At 44.2% G+C, this 22,314-nt stretch overlaps 1 protein-coding gene across 1 annotated transcript in view; it reads right to left on the bottom strand.

The window, feature by feature from the left end:
- The window catches only part of ATP1B3 (ATPase Na+/K+ transporting subunit beta 3), a 48,747-nt gene that overhangs the window by 3,673 nt on the left and 22,760 nt on the right, over positions 1 to 22,314 (bottom strand). The window contains exons 2-5 of the mRNA XM_029064244.2: positions 19,928 to 20,056; positions 7,524 to 7,631; positions 3,582 to 3,766; positions 2,236 to 2,286 (exon numbers count right to left, since the gene is read on the bottom strand). Of these exons, the coding sequence (XP_028920077.1) occupies positions 2,236 to 2,286; positions 3,582 to 3,766; positions 7,524 to 7,631; positions 19,928 to 20,056 (473 nt within the window). The remainder of the gene's footprint in view (positions 1 to 2,235; positions 2,287 to 3,581; positions 3,767 to 7,523; positions 7,632 to 19,927; positions 20,057 to 22,314) is intronic.

The raw sequence follows: 22,314 nt of genomic DNA, 5'->3' as shown, positions 1-22,314 counted from the left end.
GAAACAGGAAAGAGAGGAGGCTTCCACTTGCACAGAAGAAAGGCAAGTTTCAATGAGTGGCTTCTCTTTCTTCCTGTCTTTGAGGGGAGGTTTGCCTGAAAGGCCCCTCTGAGAGCTCTGTTACAGGCCATAAAATAACAAGCAGAATGCCACTTTACGATCCCGTCCGAGTCGGAAGGGTTCTCAGTGGCAGGTGGGAAAGACCACGAAACAGGAAAGAGAGGAGGTTTCCACTTGCACAGAAGAAAGGCAAGTTTCAATGAGTGGCTTCTCTTTCTTCCTGTCTTTGAGGGGAGGTTTGCCTGAAAGGCCCCTCTGAGAGCTCTGTTACGGGCCATAAAATAACAAGCAGAATGCCACTTTACGATCCCGTCCGAGTTTACAAATCTTTCCCTTGCTTTTTTTAGATTACGTAACTCTACCAAGTTCAATCTTTGTGTCCGCACCCTACAGAGAAGTTCATTTAGTTCCCTGTGGGCTGCTTTTGAAAGGGCTCGCCTATTTAGGAATAAATTCAGAAGGTGTCAAATCACAGCAAACCTCACATATATTTTCAGAGCTCTTACTATAACGAGAGCAAACGAGAAAGGATCAACAGTCGTTCAGAAGATACAAATTATAGACCAAACAGAAGAACATCACATTAAAAATGTTAGTAGTCAAAGCACAAAATTTAATTTAAAAAAAACAACCAACAACCAAAAACAAAACAAAAAACAACGCATCTCCAGAAAGACCAAGGTCTCTAGAAAATTGAAGAGATGTTCAGTCTACATATCCAACCTATATTGAGGGGGAGATGGCAACCGTGGCTCTTTGCCAAAACTGTTGCGACGCTCCCAGACGGCAGCACTGGACAGTGAACCGGCTGTGTCGATTGCCTTCATGTACGTAGTCTCCCTCCCTCGTGCCCATTACATGCTTGCCAGGCCGAGGTGGGGCGGAGGTGACACCACAGTGGCTGGTGGGGGACTTCAACTCCGAGCGAAGCTGAAAGGAGATTTTTTTCCCTTGCTTCTGCTCTTCCCAGCCACCGGCACCTCTCACTCTTTACGACCCATGGGCGTGGAGTAAAAGCTCTTAAAACGCCTGGACTCGTCAACACAACAATGTACGAAGTCACACATCACCACAAAAAAAAAAAAATTCCGAGTCACAGCCAACGGGGGTCGAAAATGCTTTGTGGAAGCATGTCTGGGAAGTGGACACTTGGACAACAATGCGGCCACAATGGTCTGTCAAGGCAACAGCAGATATTACATGCTAACTATACGTTTAAAAGAATTTATTTACCAAGGAAAGCTCAGCTCAGATGCAGCATCTGGTTTTCAGTGAGGTCCTGGCTTTTTATCCAAGTTTCCTGCTGGGCTGACTGAGGCATAAGGAGGTAAAGTGAATTGCCCACGGTCATATGAATACATGGCTCAACCTAGATTAGAAGCCAGGATCCTCCTGGCTTTTATCATTCTCTGCTCTAAGTACTCAATAACTGTCCCCTTAAGCACTGAATAACTTTGCTGTAAATCAAGAAATATCTGCCTAAATGAGACAGCGACTTGCGATTTTTGTTTAAAGGAACTATGCAAGCATTAAAAATGGATACCAAGCTTGAACTTAAAACTAGGAGAAACACCATCTCACATTCAACACACCTGTGAGCTATGCAGCAACTACAAATGGAATGTTAGTATTTGGGGTTATTCTGTGTATTATAAATTGTGTATCAGTCACAATTTTACATGCAGGATTTAACATGGCAACTACTCGGTTCCTCCTCTTACTCTTACCCATCCCAAATGGATTAATTTAAAGTTGAATTTGCAGCATGGAAAGAAAATAACACAGAGATGAGATGGAAGCTAGAAAACGGACCCTCAACTATGAAGTTGAGTGCCCAAACAAAATTTGTAAATGAACCAGGTTAAAGAGAGTGTCTATCGAATCACAGCAACAAAACATGAAGAAAGAATGAAAATCTCCAAACCACTTTAAGGAGGTAAAGAAACCGTCATCATACCAATATCAAAAACATTCAAACGACTAAATCAGAGGGGTGGGAAATTAGCCATTCAATGGTTAAGCAGACAATTGGGAAAACCGTGGACAGTTTGGAATAACAGGGTGTAGCTGAGACAAAAAAGCATGCATAAGCTCTCAATTAGATTGAACAAATATTTCAAAGGAATTAATAGGCTTGAGGAAGAGCCACATGTTTATCTTGAATGGGATACTAACCTTAGCAAGACAGTTTATCTGTGGTTTCCCTTGAGGCTTTAATCCAATTATCTGGGGTTAAAGAAAATTACCATTAATTCTCATCTGATACCGAAAAACGGTTCAACCAGCTTTCCTATGCACTTGAGAAATCAATTGTTAAATTCCCCACCAATCTCTCCCTACCGGGTCATTCCGCCTGCCCTACCCTCCGGTTTCGAGTTGGCTCCGGCCCCTCCAGCGTCCCATGGGCTGACCGTCCCCTCCCACCTCAGGGGTAGAGTTCTGGCTGGGGGATGGGGAGAAGGATTCTCCCCACCACTTCTTTCAGCCCAGACAGGACAGAAGCCCTGCTCTGCCCAGAAGCATCGATAGCAACAGCTTCTATACCGCCACCTTCAAGAACTTCCAGCCCAGTAAGACTACCTGAGAGCTTTCAGATCGTTAGCCCAAAAGTGAATGCTCAACATATGCTCAATTATTTCCACCCTGTATTTCCCTTCTGGGATTGAGAAGAAAAACACTGAAAGTCTGCTAGGGCCAGATTCTGGGCCACGGGCCTCGTGCACTACAGAAATGAGAACTGTAGGGCTTCGGTTCATTCCTTTGGCCTCTACATCTTTCCTTGGGTAACAATGTTGGGCTTTTACACATGCTAAAAAAAATGACCAGTTCGTCGGTGGGGCAGGGCACAGAGCTAAAATTACTGCTCTGCTCTCACTCTGTAGCCGGCCTGCTTAACATAAACTGTTCAAATTCTGGATACGACCTCCCCTCAGATTTGGAGAGGAGAATATTTTTCAAGTCTCATTAGCCTCTTCGACGGTCACCTAACACTCCCATTGAAAGAACTCAATCTCAGGGCCGAGGGCCTTCTCACACAGGTCTGAACTGGCTGAGGATGCAAAAACCAGCCTGCGATTAAGTTGGGAGAACCATTTTGCCCAAGTCCCCAGGTGGGTATGGAGGACTGGGGGACTCCACAAGCACAATGATGGGAGAGGCTTCTTCATGGGCCATAGAGGAACTTTTGGGGGCCCTTGAAACTTGATGCCCTGGCCAGCCCTCACCTGTACTTTTCTCTCTCTCTCTCTCTCACATACACACACACATCTTTAAGCTTAATATGCCTAACCCTTTACTGACACACAGCAGAGAGGATACTAAAATATTCAAATCTATAGTTTAAATCACTGTATTTCTGATGCTATTTATCTCTGAAAGAATGGTCTTGATTTTTATCGGCCTTCATGACACAAACACAAATCCCAAAGACAGGATTTAGCTTTAAAAAATTCACATCGGCAAAAAAAAAATAACTAAAAAAACCTCATTGATCTCTCAAACGAAGCTAAATATATACTTACTCTATTCATTTTCACAAGTACACAAGGGGCTCCTGTAGAATAGCCAAAAGATCCATCACTAATTCCAGAGCAAGGTCCCAGCAGCGTCTGGTTAAACCGACAGGCCTTCTTAGGACCGGAATTCTGTTCAAAAAGCACTCCGACGGGACAGTCTATGTTTTGCTTCTGCTTTGAATCATTATATGCTACAAAAAAAAACGGAGGGGGATATTTCCGAATATATACATATGCAGGCTAAAAAGCATCATCAAAAAATAAACATTACAAAAGGCAGTGTGTCCGCATGGTGCTAGATAACACGCAGGCAGACAAACACCATCAATCAGACAGTTCAGGGCTAGAGTTACATTTCCACTCATGTAGAGCTCCAAGTCCTTTCCGCATTCTGTTTCCACAAAAGGAACTGCAATAACAACAGCCCAGCATGCCTGGGGGGACGACTTTTGGGCTGGATGCACAGGGTCTCAGGCCACACCCCCAAAGTGCACAGCTGGGGCCCATTAGCCTCTGGGATCACAGACCCCAACAACCTGCTGGGACCAGTATCCTGAAGGGGCCATTTGTCCATGGACGGGCAGGAAGGAGATACCTTCTCTTCCAGGGAGCTCCTTCCTTCAGGTGTGTCTATGTGAAGCAGCTTGGCTTAGTGGAAAAGAGCACGGGCATTGGGATTCAGAGGACATCGGTTCTAATCCCGGCTCCACCACTTGTCTGCTGTGTGACCTTGGGCGAGCCACTTAACTTCTCCGTGCCTCAGTTACCTCATCTGGAAAATGGGGATTAAAACTGTGAGCCCCATGTGGGGCAACCTGATTACCCTGTATCTACCCCTTTGCTTAGAACAGTGTTTGGCACATTATTGGAGAAGCAGCACGGCTCAGTGGAAAGAGCCTGGGCTTGGGAGTCAGAGGTCGTGGGTTCTAATCCCGGATCTGCCACTTAGCTGTGTGACTTTGGGCAAGTCACTTAACTTCTCTGTGCCTCAGTTACTCCATCTGTAAAATGGGGATGAAGGCTGTGAGCCCCACGAGGGACAACCTAATGACCTTGTATCTACCCAGTGCTTAGAACAGTTCTTGGCACATAGTAAGCGCTTAACAAATACCAACATGGTAAGCCCTTAACAAATATCATCGTTATTATTACTATTAGAACAGTACTTGGCACATAGTAAGCACTTAACAAATACCATAATAATAATGTGGGGGTGGGGGGAGGCCTGGGTTAGCAATGTGCAACTTGGAAGATAAAATCCTAATAATGATGGCATTTGCTAAGCGCTTATTATGTGCCAGGCACTGTACTAAATACTGTGGGCATGAAGCAGCATGACCTAGTCGTAGAAAGAGCATAGGCCTGGGAATCAGAGGGCCTGGATTCTAATCCCGGCTCTGTCAAATGCTTGCTGTGTGACCGTGGGCAAGTCACTTCACTTTTCTGGGCCTCAGTTCTTCTATTTTCCCTCCTGCTTTGACATTGAGCTCCATGCGGGACAGGGACTGTGTCCAATCTAATTCACTTCAAGCCAGCCCAGTGCTTTAGAACAGCATTTGATACTTAGCAAGTGCTAAATACCATCAAATAAAACAGCAGCTTTTTCTGCAGCTGTGAGCTCCATTAAAGTGTCCACAAGCACACCCAGATATGGGAAAACATTAAACTCACCCCACGCTTTCAAGCTAATGTTGGGCTGTTTCTACCATTAAGGTTGTCAGGCTGGGAAGTGGAGGACTGAGGGGAAATTGGAGGTGGGCCCAGCAGTTTCCCATGGGCTGCTTCCAAATTTCTAGTTACCCCTTGGGGAATTTTCCCGGCAGGGTGCGAACTCTGCAGCAAAAATTCCCGCAAATGAACTTGAAATTTATCGACAGATCCCGGAGGGCCACATTCGTCGCTGCCTGGTTGCTGCCAGCCAAGAGACAGTTCATCATGGAGGTAAGCAGCTAGATCTTGATTTTTCCTTTCACTCTCACTTTACTGCTAGAACCAAGTATGACTACAGAAAGGGTGAAGGGCAGGGTGGAAATTTAGAGAAGCAGCATGGCCTAGTGGAGAGAGCACAGGCCTGGGAGTCAGAGGACTAGGACTCTAATCCCGGGTCCGCTAACTGCCTATGTGACCTTGGGAAAGTCACTTCCCTTCTCTGGGCCTCAGTTTCCTCACCTGCAAAATGGGGATTTAATACCTGTTCTTCCACCTATTTAGACTGAGCCCCATTGACCTGATTATCTTGTATCTGTAGTCAGCCTGCTTAACACTTAACACTTAGCCTGCTTAGTACACTGCTTGGCACATAGAAAGTGTTTTAACAAATAATAATAACAACAATAATAATAATAATGATGATGTTGGCATTTGTTAAGCACTTACTATGTGCAGAGCACTGTTCTAAACCCTGGGGGAGATACAGGGTAATCAGGTTGTCCCACGTGAGGCTCACAGTTAAACCCCATTTTACAGATGAGGTAACTGAGGCACAGAGAAGTTAAGTGACTATTATTATTATTGTTGTTGTTCTGCTAGTTCATTACTGGCTAAAGGACTGGAAAACAACAGTCACCTGCCAGGAAACACAGTCTACACAGAGAGAACCAATCACTGGTTTGGAGATTAAAAAAAGAGACAGGCCACCCACTATATCTTTTTCAGAAGATTTTTTTTGTTCTCTACTTAGAACATCAATGGATAGAAAGCACATCTCAACCACAAGAAAAAAACCTAAATGCACAAACTTTCCCCTTTTGTTTAGCTGTGCAGCTCGGCCACATGGGCATTGGCCATTAGAACCCCTGCAACCCAACTGCCAGGGTCTTCTCGTCGAGACGCAGTGTGCTTCGCTCTTATCATACACAGGTACACCCAGAAGGGAATTTCTTCACTTATGGCAATGAGAGAACACGTTTAAGACAAGTTTTTCTGCTTTTACTGAACTTTCCACACTATGTTTTACTGTAAATGACTTTGGCAAGGTAGCATTTAGAGAGGATGTGTGGTCTAGCTGTAGCGAGATCCACTATCTACCACCCGGCACTTGGAAACACTAGATTATTGCTTGAGATGATGATGAGTTAAGAGCCAGAAGCTACTGGCAATACTTGAAGAAGGTGGGTCCGGTCAAAGTGAAAAAGTGAGCTAGGGGTCTCTACACCAGTCTTTTGATCAGTAGAGAGGATAACTTTTTAAAATGGTATTTGTTAAGCGCTTACTGTGTGCCAGACACTGTACTAAGTGCTGGGGGAGATATTCGCTCATCAGGATAGACACAGTCCATGACCCACACGGGGCTCACAGCCTTTAGCCCCATTTTACAGATGAGGTAACAAACTCAGAGAAGTGAAATGACTTGCTCAAGATCACAAAGCAGACAAGTGGTGGAGCTGGAATTAGAATCCAGGTCCTTCTATCTCCCAGGCTCATGCTCTATTCAGAAGGCCACACTGCTTCTCTAGTATGCAATGCTTCACCCAGGTGGAAACTTCAGGCTGCTCTTTGTTTAAAAAAAAAAACCAACCAGAAAAAACCACCCAAAAACAAAAAACCCCTGATCTTGCAAGGCACCATAAAGGCACAGTAAATTACATCTTACTACCAAGCAAGTGATTGTGAAACAAAAGTTTTCCACCGTTTTAGATAATAGCATTCTTACCCATGGGATAAGTGTCCTTTGAAAGGCAGGACCAAGACAATCTCTGCTGCTCTTCCTTTCAAAATTCAAAGGTCCCAGCAGAGTTAGAGTTTACACACAGGGACTATCCCTTTGGAAAGTCAACCTTGTTTGACTTAATCCCAGTCTTATGCTGGATCCAACTGACACAAAGTAACACCCAACTAGCCATGGTCAGATGGTTATACACCCCGCTGAACATGTCTCGCTTTAATAAAATTCACGACCAAACCCTTCAACAAGGATTGAAAGCACTTAATAAAATGCAAGCCACTTACATTGTAGAAAAGTTTTTAGAGCCAAGACATAGCTATTATATGTCTGAGGGTCAGATTTATTGAATGTAAACTCCAATGCACTGTGTGGTTTTGGTGAAATCATTAGTCCTAAAAGTGGAAAGAAAAAATGAGAAAAATAAATTATTAGACAAATCACCTCTCCTCTTCCTAACTCCCTTTAAAGCAGAACACAGAAAAGCGAAAAGCAAATTGCATCTTCAAAATGAATGAGGAATGTCACCTTTATTACCTAATTTCAAATGAATACATTTTAAATTAAGTCAACTCTAAATTGCTGAAATCAAATGTTGGGATTCTGAGACTCAGAACATTAATAAAGCTCCATGCAAAAAGCAACATTACTGATTGAATAATCTACAGCAGAGTGCACCTCCTGCCACCCTCCTCCCCACCAGCTTTGGAAAATTTCACCTGGCACTTTCCACATCCATCGTCTCACCTAAGGGTGCTAACTCATCTGCAGCACACCATAGCAGACAACCAACATACTCTGAATTTGATATACTTATACAGTACAAATCTTCAACATTTTTAGCAGGTGAATAATTATCAAGTAAAGCATTCCTGCCAAAATTGGAATGGAGATCAAACAGAAAATTCCAAGGCAAAGTATATTTCATTTCATATTTAGAGTCACTCTGTGACAGGGCAATTTCTATGCTTAATCTGGGAAGTATGAATGTCAACTGACCTGGAGATCAATTCACTTAATCAAAACAATAAAAAAAATCCTAGGTCAGATACTTACCAGTTTTTCAAGTCTTTTAAACTCAAATTAATTCAGCTCACTATGGGCAGCGAACATGTCCACTAACTCTTATATTGTACTCTACCAGGTGTTTAGTACAGTGCTCTGATTGATTCGGTTTAATCCCTTTCACTAATTTAAAAGGTTGTTTCTGCCTTCCGATATTTTCACGTACATGTCTCCCCGCCTTGAGCCTCAGAAAAACACGGGTTCAGGATCGGTTATTTCATCTGTGCCGAAGGATGCGAAAACGACCTCTCAGCCCTCGAAAACCCCAGGTGCCACAGGCCAGTGGCACTGGGCTGCCATTCAGTAGGTGCTCATGCCACCCGGCTTTGGACAGCAAGCACAGACAAAACTTGGGCCATGTCTTCCCGTGTTAACTTGGGTCCTACCATCGACAAGGATTGTCAATCATCTGCAAGTAGGAGCAACTGTCAGCCAAGCAGCTTTTCTCTAGATGGTGCATGATATTGCCAACTCTTTGATCTTGGTTGTTGCCACAGAGTATTGAACTACCCAGTTCAATACATGGCAAGAGCAAGGAAGTTACTGACTGAGCTGTGATTCCCAGCGTGGGAGGGAATCCAAATGCTGGCCGAGAGTCCAAGGGCCTTTAGCCTGTGCTCAGTACTGGATCGTATTAAATGCAGCTGACCAAAGCCATGTGCGAAAGCTGTCCCATTTATATCAGAGACACGTGGCACGATCCAATAATCCCGTGACCATCTTAGTTACCGAGAAAATTCATGTTCAGTTATTGTGGAAATGAAATTTGTTTTTATAAGCTTTGATTTGAACCATATGCTTATGACAAACGTAAGCTTAAATACTCCCCCTTTAAAGAAAGGCATTTATTATTCACAACTGTCAAAAAAAAACCTTCCCAAATGTCACAACTTGAGGAGGTAGCTCACTAGTTCCCACTGACTTTTAACTTGGGGCTATACTTTTAACAATCAGTCAATAGTATTAAGTACTTACTTTGTGCAGAGCACTGTACTAAATGCTTGGCAGAGTACAATATAACAGAGTTGGTTCCCTGTCCCACAGAAGGGCTCAATCTAAGCTGGTAGACATGTTTCCTCCCCACAGTGAGCATACAAGGTTTTACCATACTTAAACAGTGGTGGTGAATTCAATGTTTTAAAAGTTCATAACTAGAAAAGTGATAGGGATCCTATGTTTAGATTTTCACTAAAATTTTTACTTGCCCAAATTTATTTCTGTTAGAACCAAACCAATTTGGGACTTGTTTTGTTTGCATGGCTGAGTTACTAAACAAGATTCTTAGCTAACCTGAATCAGATGCTTGTAAATTGGTAGAAAAGTCTGTTAATGTCACAAAAGTGCCTCAATCACATTCACGATGAGCTTCATATCAAAATTTTAAAATCATTTAGATTTGATTGGTATCCTGCCCACAAATCCTCCAAGCTAAGTCAATTATCACAAAATCACCAATGAATTTTTGCATTATTGAACATAAAAATAAAACTGCTAACCAACACTGTCCACTGCATATGCTTCAAGAATTTTGTTTGGCTTTTAGTTTTAAGGTATTCAGCCAGGAAGAAGACATAAACTGCAAGTAGAAAGTGACAAAAACAAAACAGCATTCATATAAAGCATAAAACGAATAATCATGGTTAAAAAAAGGCATTAATGCACTTTACCTGCTCTCCAGAGAAGACTAATGTATACACATTATTTATTGAATGCTTATGGTTTGCACAGCACCGTAATAAATGCTCGGGAGAGTACAATACTACTAGAAGAGGTAGATTTGTTCCCTGCCCACAATGAGCTAACAGCTTAGAGGGGGAGACAGATATTAAAATAAATTTATAGATATGGATTAAGTGCTGTGGGGCTGAGGGTGGGGTGAATATCAAGTGCTTAAATGGTTCATATCCAAGTGTATAGGAGATGCAGAAGGGAGAGGGAGTAGGGGAAATGAGGGCTTAGATGGGGAAGGCTTCTTGAAAGAGACGATTTTAATAAGGCTTTGAAGGTAGGGGAGAGTGGTGGTCTGTCGTATATAATGGGGGAGGGAGTTCCAGGCCAAAGGGAGGACATGAGAAAGTGGCTGGTAGCGAGCTAATAATGACAATAATAATTGTGGAATTTATTAAGCCCTTACTTTGGGTCAAGCACTGTTCTAAGCGCTGGGATAGAGACAAGATAGGTTGGATACAATCTCTGTCCCACACAAGCCTCACACTCTTAATCCCCATTTTACAAATGAGGTAACTGAGGCCCAGAGAAGTGAAGTGACTTGCCCAAGGTCACCCAGCGGTCATGTTGAGGAGCCGGGATTAGAACCCATCACCTTCTGACTCCCTGGCCTGTGCTCTACTCAGCGTGGCTCAGTGGAAAGAGCATGGGCTTTGGAGTCAGAGGTCACGGGTTCGAATCCCCGCTCAGCCACTTGTCAGCTGTGTGACTTTGGGCAAGTCACTTAACTTCTCTGTGCCTCAGTTACCTCATTTGCAAAATGGGGATTAAGACTGTGAGCCCCACGTGGGACAACCTGATTCCCCTGTGTCTACCCCAGTGCTTAGAACAGTGCTCGGCACATAGTAAGCACTTAACAAATACCAACATTATTACTCAGAAGCTGAAGCAGTATGGTCTAGTGGATACAGCACAGGCCTGGGAGTCAGAAGGACCTGGGTTCTAAACCCCAGCTCGGCCATGTCTGCTGTGTGACCTTGGGCAAGTTACTTAAGTTCTCTGTGCCTAAGTTACCTCATCTGTAAAATGGGGATGAGATTTGTGAAGCCCATTGGGAACAGAGACTGTGCCCAACCTGACTAGCTTATATCTACCCTAGTGCTTAGTTCAGTGCCTGGCACATAGTAAGTGCTTAAATATTGAGAGAGAGAGAGAGAGAGAGAGAGAGAGAGAGAGAGAGAGAGAGATAGAAAGAAACAAGAACAAGGCACAAAGTAGGTTGGCATTGTAGGAGTGAAATATGCAGACTGGATTGTAGTAGGAAATCAGCAAGGTAAGATAGGAAGGGACGGGTTGATTGAGTGCTTTAAAGCAGACGATAAGGAGTTTGATGAAGAGGTGGGTGAGCCACCACTGGAGGTTCTTGAGGAGTGGGGAGACATGGAATGAATGTTTTTGTAGAAAAATGATCCAGGCAGCAGAATGAAGTATGGACTGAAGTGAAGAGAGATGAGAGTCAGGGAAGTCCATGAGGAAACTGATTCAGTAGTCACGGCGGGATAGAATAAGTGCTTGGATCAGCACTAGAGGGGTTGGAAAGGGAGAGTCTAAGGGATTTGACGACAGATTGAATATGTGGGTTGAATGAGAGAGACAGTGGTGTTGTGTAAAATGATGGGAAATAATAATTCATAATAGCAATTGTGGCACTTGTTAAGCACTCAAAAGTTCCATACACCGTTCTAAGCGCTGGGGTACATACAAGATAGTCAAGTTGGACAAAGTCCCTGTCCCACATTGGGCTCACAGTCTTAATCCTATTTTACAGATGAGGGAACCGAGGCACAGATTTTAAGTAACTTGCCCAAAGTCACATAGCAGACGAGTGGCAGAGCCAGGATTAGAACCCAGGTTCTTCTGATTCCCAGGCCTGTGCTCTTTCCACTAAACCAGGCTGTCCACTAGGCAGAGGGAGAAGAGGGTTTGGGTACGATGGTGAGGAATTCTGTTTTGGACATGTTAAATCTGAGTCCTTGGTGGGGCAACCAAGTAGAGATGTCCTAAAAGCAGGAGGAAATGCGAGACTGCCAAAAAAAAGAGAGGGTTCAGGACTGGCAATGCAGATTTAGGAATCATCCATGTAGAGATGGTAGTTGAAGCTGTGGGAGTGAATGCGTTCTCCAAGGGAGTGGGTGCAGATGGAGAAGAGAAGGGGACCCAGACTTGAGCCTTAAGAACTCCCACAATTAGAGGGTGGGAAGGAGAGGAGAAGCCTGTGAAAGAACCTGAAAAGAAGCAGTTACAGAGATAGAAGGAAAACCTGAGAGGAAAGTGTCAGTGATGTCAAGGTTGATTAACATTTCCAGGAGACGGGGGTGGTCCACAGTGTCAAAGGCAGCTGAGAGGTCTGGGAGGATTAGGATGGTCTAGAGGCCATTGAATTTGGTGGGAAGGAGGTCACTGGTGACCTCAGAGAGGTCAGTTTCCATGGAGGGAATGGGGCAGAAGTCAGTCAGATTGGATGTGGTCAAGGAGAGAATTGGAGGAGCAGAAGTGGAGGCAGCAGGTGGAGAAAATTTGCTCAAGGAGTTTGGAGAGGAAAGGTAGAAGGGAGATGGGGCAATAACTGGAGGTAGCCATGGGGTCTTGGGAGGGTTCTTTAAGGATAGGGGATGCATGAACATGTTCAAACAGTGGGGAAGAAGCCATTGGAAAATGAATGATTGAAGACTGTGGTCAGGGAAGGGAGAACGCAAATATTTTGAGAAGGTGCGGAGGGATGGATTTTGATAGGAGGCAGGAGAGCTCCTTGAGATACAGCTGGCAAAGATGGGAGAGTCCAAGAGAGGGCAGGAGAAGGAAGGGTCTGGAAAGGTGATAGGGAGATTTTAGGGAGATCGCGCCTGTTTTCATCTGATCAATAACGTATGTGGCCAGGTCATTACGGGCTAAAGTAGGCCCCAGAGTAAAAGAAATTCATAGCCGAAACATGAAGCACCCAAACCATTCTTCTTCTCTGGTTTTATTGCCCAAACCATTATAACACTACCACTCCATACCTCTTACAACACTATGCACTTGGAGAAGAAGCATGGTATAGTGAAAAGAGCACGGGCCTGGGACTCATAAGGTAATGGGTTCTAATTCTGGCTCCGACACATCTCCTGTGTTACCTTGGGCAAGTCACTTCACTTCTCTGTACCTCACTTACTTCATCTGTATAATGGGGGTGAAGATTGAGTCCCACGTGGGACAGGGGCTGTGTTCAATCCGATTTACTTATATCCACCCCAAGCCTTAGTACAGTGCCTGGTAATAATAATAATAATAATGATGATGGGGTAGATAAAGGGTAATCAGGCTGTCCCACATTGGGCTGACAATTTTAATCCCCATTTTACAGATGAGGTAACTGAGGCACAGAAGTGACCTGCCCAAGGTCACACAGCAGACAGGTGGCGGAGGCGGGATTAGAACCCACGTCCTCTGACTCCCAAGCCTGCGCTCTTTCCACTAAACCATGCTACTTCTTTTAACAAATACCACTATTATTATTTTTACTTATGCCTGCACAACTGCACGCCTTCATCCTCTAATCTGAGGGTCTTAATGACAACATCCATGGCTCTAAGCTCCCTGACCAGAGGAATTGTGCCTACTTACAGCACGGTACTCTCTCCCAAGCACTCTGCACATAGTCACTGGTCAATAAATATGGCTGGTTATCAACAGTTAGGAGAGCAAGTGGAAGGTAGCTCAAACACCCAAACAAATGAACATTACTCACCAGTTCAATGTGCTTTAAAATTTCTACTAAAATGATATACACTGAAAACCTCATCTACCTGTTCAGCCACAAAAGAAAACACCGTCCCATATCTCAAACCAGTTCAAGTTTAGTAACCAGCACACTGGGACCTGGCTGACGTAGGTCAAAAAGAGATAACTGATGCTCTTCTTGTTTTCCCAACTGCCTGGGACTTCCATCTCCTCCTAAAGCTCGCTGTGGGCAGGGAACATGTCTACCAACTCTAATATACTGTTCTCTCCCAAGCACTTAGTACAGTGCTCCGCACACAGTAAGTGCTCAATAAATACCACTGATGGACTGATCTACGGTTCACACTTCCCTCCATCTTAAAAAACCTTTTCCAGGAGGGCTTCCCTGATTAATCTCTGATCTTCCCACCTTGTATCAACTGTCAATTTATCACCGCCAGTGAAGCCCTAAAGTACATCTGTATATCACTCATATTTTATTTATTCCCCCTAACTGTAATTTAGTGTGTCTCCCCGCTACTAGATTGTCAAATCCTAGGGAAAGAATCCTATTTCCTAACTCTTGTGTACTCTCTGAAGCACTTAGTACAGTGCTCTGCAGGCTTCAAAACACTTAGTACAGTGCTCTGCCTATTTCAAAGCAATTAGTACAGTGCTCTGCACACAGCAGGCACTCAACAAATGCTACTGACAATGACTATGATGATGACACTAATTTTCTAAGTGTCAGAGGGCTCCCAGGATCAAGCCATAAAAAGGTTTTAGAGAACAAATTAGGAGATTATCCCAAGGAGGCTGAAGCTCACTAAGTGATTTGCTAAAGAGATGAGTAGAGAGTTTGTGCAAATGCCCTAGGGGAGAGAAATATTTGTGGGTAGGGGGAGAGGAGAGATATAAACATTAGAAATTCCTCTCCATTCTTGCCCTCTTTTATTGGGCACCTGCCTTTGACAGTCTGAGAAGACAGTCCCAAGGAGGCAACAAACTGGGAAGACTAAAGAGCAACATCCCACAGCTCATGACTGCCAACTGCTGCACTTCTAGCCCCAATGTTGCATTGAAGGAGGAAGACGGGATGTCCAAAATTCCTGTGGGGAGGGCGGGCAGAGGACAGGAACCCACTCCCCCAACCCCTGTAGAAGTGATTCATGGCACAATGGTCCGCAAAACCCACAAATTCGGTTGCTACTGCCAGGACAGGGAGAGGCAGCAGTAAGCTCCTTGTGGGCAGGGAACGTATCTACAAACTCTAGCTACTACTCTATTCCCCCAAGCGCTTAGCACAGTGCCCTGCACACACTAAATAGCATTGATTGGCACCAGAGTTCTAGGTCAAATAGAAACAGGGCAAAGAAAGGACAGATGCCCTGATGTCTGTCCATCTCTAACCCTGTCCAGTTCTCTGTCACACAGGCAAAATGTGGCTCCTTTACTATTTTTTACTAAGTAATGAAATGGCCAGAGGTAGGGAAAGCAAGGCAAACTACATCTATACTACACAGAACTGAGGCTCCCATCTAAATATTGTGGTATTTACTGAGCACTTACTGTGTGTCAAGCACTGAACTAAACTCTCAGGAGAGTCCAACAAGAATAGTAATTACTGCCTGATTCATCCAGACCTGGTCCATGAAGGAAAGGAGAAACAAAGGCAATAAACAATCAATACCTGCATTACCAAGAGTTGGCCAGGCACCATAATGGGATCAAAATAGCTAACAGAACTAAATGACAGCCATTTTCTAAGCCAAATGATTCTTCTTCCAAGAATTTTCAGACCTGTTCATTTGGGTAATTGAGTTTCCAATGTAATTTAATTTATTTTAGGAACACCTGGGTTCACTGTGCCACCAATATTCTTGAAAAAAACCATGCTCTTCTGAGATTGACTGTGGATGTCACAATAATGGCAGCAGAGTTTTTCATCATTACAACTTCAAACATGCGGAATGGCTAATAATATTTCTTTTTCTCCTCTCTAATGATACCTCAGGGGCTCTCCTCTCTACCTTTGAGTCCTTTCTTAATATTTTTTAAAATATGATATTTATTAAGCACTTACTATGTGCCAGAGACTCATCTAAGCACTGGGGTAGGTAAAAATTCAGATCTTAGAGCTGAGCTGCGGCACAGACTCAGCTTGACTTGCTCAACGTCACATGGCAGACAAGTAGAGGAGCTGGAATTAGAATCCAGATCTTCTGACTGCCAGGCCTATGCTCTTTCTGCTAGGCCATGCTGCTTCCCATTCTTTGGAATGTTCAGAAAAGACAGAGTAGGAACCAAGTTGAATAAGCGTTCTTAGCCACCCTAAATCCCAGAGATCCCCTGGACATGATACATCCTCCCTGAGCTCAGACCAAAGCCTGCAAATGTGGGCTCGGTGAGAGAAAGTCTCTGGGACTGAGTAAGAAAAGGAGAAAAGGAAGAAAGGGCTTGACTGGTTGGCTCAAAATGCCAACCAGTCCTGAACTGAGAGAAGCCAGGAGGTGGTATGTTGGTGTGTGAAGGCAAAAGGAAAGAGAAAAAGAAAAAAATGTGTGCATCTCTCTCCTCTCTGTCCCCCTTCTAGCCAGCTCAAGGGCATGATTTCAGCTCTGTCACACCGCTAATCAACCGTATTTACTGAACACTTGTGTGCAAAGGACTTCATATGCGCTTGGGAGAGTACAATATAACAGAGTTAACAGATACATTCCCTGCTAACCATAACATTAAAAGGGGGCCCTCCAGTTTCTTTATCAATCAATGGTATTTACTGAGCACTTACTATGTGCAGAGCACTGTAGTAAGTGCTTGGGAGAGTACACTACAACAGAGTTAGCAGACATGTTCCTTGCCCACAACGAGCTTTAAGTCTAGAGGGAAAGCTGGGTCCCATTACAGACGTTTTATTAGCCAGGGGCTGAATAACAATCAAATAGTAGCACTTGAGTACAGAAGCATGACAGATGTTTCCTGCTCTCATGCAGTTTACAATCTAATAAGGGAGCCGAAAATTAAGAATAGGATTGTCTGGACTGTAGACTGTCCATGATTTCCTTATCTCCTACTCCCTGCAGGGGAATCTCAATGCTTACTAATACTTTTCCAGAAAGGGAGCAGCGGCTTTGTAGTAGATTTTGCTATTTTCCAGCCATGATGGGGAAAGGATTCAGGGAGGGGGAATGCTTCAATTAGTGAGTAAAAATGCAGCTTTTGGATGTCTTAACTACCATTCTTGGCAATCAGAAGTAGGCATACGTGTCATATCCCAATCACTACCTCCCTCCCTAGCATTCTGCAAAGACAAGCCTCCCAAGTGCTACTCCAGGAGGACGGATTGCCAAGTGAAGCCCAGCAGGTTTCAAGCCCTTGATTAGGCCTGAAGCAGGATTTTGGCTTGCTCCATCCGTATACATACAGGCAGCTTAACATCCTGTGGGGCAAAGCTTTTCCTTTTTTCCTTTTTTTTAGTGCCAGTATTTTATGCAAGTTCGTAGAGGTTCAGGGAATCCTGCTTTTAGGTTGGGAAGTTCTGGGTGGGGTTGGGATAGTAGAAGCCACCAGCAAGTGTTCTATCTTTCACTGGTGCACATCTTTACACTACCTCAGAACTGTAAAATATAGTGGTCTGCAGGATGGTATGTCAAATATGGCTCCCTGAGACTCCCCGTTCTCCTGCTGACAGGGGGAGGACTTCACTTGCGGGGAGCCCTCCCTTCTGCACGATATATGGTCTGTGTGGCAAAAAGTTCTGGGCATGTCACTCCCCTATTCAAAAATCTCAAGTGGTTGCTTATCAACCTTTGCATGAAGCAAAAACTCCTCACTCTTGGCTTCAAAACTCTCCATCACCTTGCCCCCCTCCTACCTCACCTCCTTCTCTCCTTCTACAGCCCATCCCGCACACTCAGCTCCTCCGCCGCCGCTAACCTCCTCACTGCGCCTCGTTCTTGCCTGTCCCGCCCACGTCCTACCTTATACTTGGAACGCCCTCCCTCCTCACATCCGCCAAACTAACTCTTCCCCTGTTCAAAGCCCTCCTCCAGGAGGCCTTCCGAGACTGAGCCCTCCCTTTCCCTCTGCTCCTCCTCCCCATTGCTCTTCCCCCTTCCCCTGCCCACAGCACTTGTGTAGTTGTGCATATTTATTACTCTATTTTATTAATTACTCTAATGTATAATTTATTACTCTTTTATTTTATTAATGATGTGTATATATCTATGATCTTATTTATTTAATTTGATGGTATTGATGCCTGTCTACTTGTTTTGCTGTCTCCCCCTTCTAGACTATGAGTCCGTTGTTGGGTAGGGATTGCCTCTATCTACTGCCGAATTGTACATTCCAAGCGCTTAGTACAGTTCTGTGCACAGTAAGCACTCAATAAATACGACTGACTGAATGAATGAATTTCTGGTTACCCCAACAGCAGCACTAAGGCAGGTAAGCAACCAGGACAATAGTAGCACGGCTCAGTGAAAAGAGCATGGGCCCGGGGTTGGAGGACCTGGGTTTTAATCTTGAGCTCTGCCACTTATCTGTTTTGTGACCTTGGGCAAGTCATTTTACATCTCTGTGTCTCAGTTACTTCCTCTATAAAATGGGGTTAAGACTGTAAGCCCTATGTGGGTCAGGGACTGTATCTGACCCAATTACTTTGTACTCACCCCAACTTAGTACAGTGCCTGGCTCATAGTAAGCACGTAATACCATAAAAAAAATAGCAAATCTTAGTGGGTACCCCCAAAGGGTTATTCTTCCTGGAGAGGAGTTTGAAGTGGGAGTCGATGAGTTTGAAATAATTGCATATGCTTCCAGTCTTGGGTTCTCTTGGTATCTTCACCCATCATGCCTTTCCATTTCAGCAGATGACCTGGCTATTGATCACTGCAGTTTTAAAATCCTCCTAGTTGATATTTTCCTATTAACTAGATCACAAATGTATGGTAAAATGCTATCCCAAGGCGATTACTTGGTGAGAGAAGGGCAGGTTAAATATAATTTTTTTAAATGGTATTTAAGTGCTTACTATGTGCCAAGTACTGGGGTCATGTCCCACATGGGGCTCTCAGTCTTAATCGTAGTGGATAGAGCACGGACCTAGGAGTCAGAAGGTCATGAGTTCTAATCCCAGTTCTGCCACTTGTCTGCTGTGTGACCTTGGGAAACTCACTTCACTTCTCTGGGCCTCAATTACCTCATCTGTAAAATGGGCACTGAGACCATGAGCCCCTTGAGGGACAGGGACTATGCCCAACCCCATTTGACTGTATCCACCCCAGCGCTTAGTACAGAACCTGGCACACTGTAAGCACTTAAATACCACTATAATGATAATAGTAATAATCCCCATTTTACAACTGAGGCAAAGAAGTTAAGTGACAAGCCAGGGTCAAAGAGGTCACATAGCAGACAAGTGGGAGCTGGGATAAGAACCCAAGTCCTTCTGAGTCCCTGGCCTGTCCCCTATCAACCAGGCCCACAGCACTTATGTACATATTTGTAATTTATTTAGGTTCTAATCCCACCTCCCCCACTTGTCTGCTCTGTGGCCTTGGGCAAGCCACTTCACTTCTCTGTGCCTCAATTACCTCATCTGTAAAATGGGGATGAAAACTGTCAGCCCCACGTGGGACAACCTGATCACCTTGTATCTACCCTAGAGCTTAGAACACTGCTTGGCACATAGTAAGCGCTTAACAAATACCGCTATTATTAGTATTATTACTTATTCACATTAATCTCTGTCTCACCCTCTAGACTGTAAGCTCTTTGTGGGCATGGAATGTGTCTCCTTATTGTTATACTGTACTCTCCCAAGCACTTGGCGTAGTGCTTTACACAAAGTAGGCGCTGAATAATTACGACAGTGAATGAATACGCCATTCATTCTGCTTAGTTATTTTACATTCATCAATTTCTAACATGAAAAGTCTTTCAAGCATGGAGGACTTCTTATAGAAAAAAGGAAATATGGCCTATTTACACAATTCACAACTTATGTCAGTTAACACATAAACACATCAGATAACACATCAGTAAAAAGAAATTCTCAATGCTCACTTCTGTTTCATATGCAGTGGAATCCTACGGAAGAGTCGGCACATTCAAAAAACCACCACCCGCCGGGCAGTTCCCAGATCCAGAACCTGAGCCAGCTCCTAATCTGTACATTAAATTGCAATCCCATTACCTGGGCTGGAAATCTGATCCCGATACTTGGGAGTATCATCGTTCAGCGTCTGAAGCATGACCCACATTGTGAAGGTGAAGAGTGCAGCTAGGAATCCATAGAAGACTAGGTAAAACAGCAAGATTAAACCTGCAAAAAAAACCCAGATCGAATTAGTACAAAGGAGTACAAAAGTCTTCCTATCAATCACTTGCCAACAAACAAGCTCTCTAACTACACACATACACACACAAGAACACACACCCACCCACACACATACACACAAGCACACCTCCACGACTTATGAATCCAAGCCTAGCCATGCAGGTAGCCAATAATGCAGATACCTGGAAACCCCCCGAAATTTGTTCGGGTGGATGCCCAAACGAGTGCCCCACCTCAACCCTGCGCCTCAGTGGCACTTCCAGGCCTGGGCCAAAGCCATCCAAACTCGATAGCCGCTGCTTCCGCCGCTCTCACCTGGAGGGGGACTCGAGACCCCACTGAGGATGGCAAAGGAGAGAGAGAGCTCAACCTACAGGGACCTAGGCCAGACCAAGCTCTTCGAGGACTGCCCCCACTTCATATGAAGCAGGAGCAAGCCGGCCCCCCAAAACAGGGCTAGTGCCCTTTCCACATCCTGCTTGCCGGGTGAGCGGAATGCTAAGACCCATTAGCGTGTCCTGTCCCCCCTCAGATGAATCTGTATTAGTCAAGTAATTAACACTGAGCTCAATTCTCTAGGCAGCCAAAGCTAAATCGCAAGCAAGTTCTTCTTTCTATAAGAAAGGGCACCATGGAAGGTGATAACCACTCCATCTAATTGGGAAAAGGGGGTGTGATTCATTTCCAAACTCCTCGGAATAACCCCAGCTTTAATTCCCCCGTCTAGACCCAATCCCAGTTCCCACTTCTTCCTCTCCCCTCCGTCAGATCGGATAGAAATAATGAGACTTTTGTCTTGTCAGAGGCACTGTCTGACTCACTCTATTTTCAGGAACAGCGCAATGGCTAAAGCAATGTCTTCCTTGATTCAAAGTAGCAGTTTACCAGAAGACAAAATGAGGTGGGGGGGAGGGAGAAGTGGCACAAGGAAGAGTGGTCAGCACAAAGGCACGCATGTTCAATCAACAGCAGGCAGCATCACTTCCCTACCTCAGACCAGGGCCCTGCTGCAGAAAGAGAAAAGGAGGAATAGGTCCCTCAAAGAAGGAAATCACAGCGCTAATGTTGAAAGCATGAAGAAAAAGTTCAAAAGCCAACTCGACAGAATAAAATGGAATAAAGGTGGTTTCAAAGTCTGGAAGAGAATACATATAGTCATAGATAGATGGAGAAAGGCAATACATTAAACTCAGAGTACAATAAAGGTGTTGAGTAAGCCTGCTAGTCATAACCCAAATTCAATCAATGGTATTTAATGAGCGCTTATTATGTGCAGAACGCTGTACTAAGTTCTTGGGAGAGTACAATATTACAGAGTTGGCAGACACGTTCCCTGCCCACAATAAACTTAAGAGTCTACAGCATTTTGCCCATGATATCCAAAAGCCTGGGCCCAACCAGTATTTCTTCAAATGTAAAGATTTGATATAAAGGGATCATAGTAAGGTGAAGTGCTAATTTATCTCAAGATCAAAGTTATGCAGAACTTGAAATTCCTAAGTATATTTGTTTATCTAAAACAGTTTTTCTCCCTAGCTCAGGCAACAGGCAACTATGCTTAAAGCATGTAGACTAAAGCACAAATCATAGCAAAAATAACTGGAAAGTTAAAGCTTGTGATTTTTCCCCGTGTCATTCATGTAAATACTTTCTTTCACTGGAAGATTTTGGACCTTTCCCAAATATTGTCATCCTAGGCTGAATTAAAATTTGCTAAGAGTGATCTACAACTTCATTTGGACAAGATATAAAGAAGCAGCTCTATTCCTCTCCCCCGGGAAAGAGAATAGCTGGGAGAAAAAAAACCCACAATTGCCTGGTATATGAACAAATTCATGCAACTGGACATATCACTACCACCAAAGGTGTGTCAGCCTCTTTCTTTAAAAAATGGTTTTTGTCAAGCACTTACTAAGTGCTAAATGCTCTTCTGACTGCTGGGGTAGACAAAAGTTTCATCGGTTGGATACAGTCCTTGTCCCACATGTGGCTCAGTCTAAATTGGAGGGAGGATTTAATTCCCATTTTACAGATGAGGTAACTGAGGCCCAAGAGAAGTGAAGTGATTTGCCCCAGGTCATACAGCAGACACGTGGTGAAGCCGGGATTAGCTTTTCAGTAGCTTCCTGTTCCAGTGAGCTGACTAGCCCCTTCAAAGCGGTGTGTCGATGTGCACGATCTACAAGCGGCAACACAGTGCGGCCTTTGAAACAGTCCTAAGGCTACAGAACTCCTCCTAAAAC

This window comes from Ornithorhynchus anatinus, chromosome 1 (assembly GCF_004115215.2).
Source record: "Ornithorhynchus anatinus isolate Pmale09 chromosome 1, mOrnAna1.pri.v4, whole genome shotgun sequence".
Lineage (NCBI taxonomy): Eukaryota > Metazoa > Chordata > Mammalia > Monotremata > Ornithorhynchidae > Ornithorhynchus > Ornithorhynchus anatinus.
This window is presented reverse-complemented; position numbering and strand designations above follow the sequence as displayed.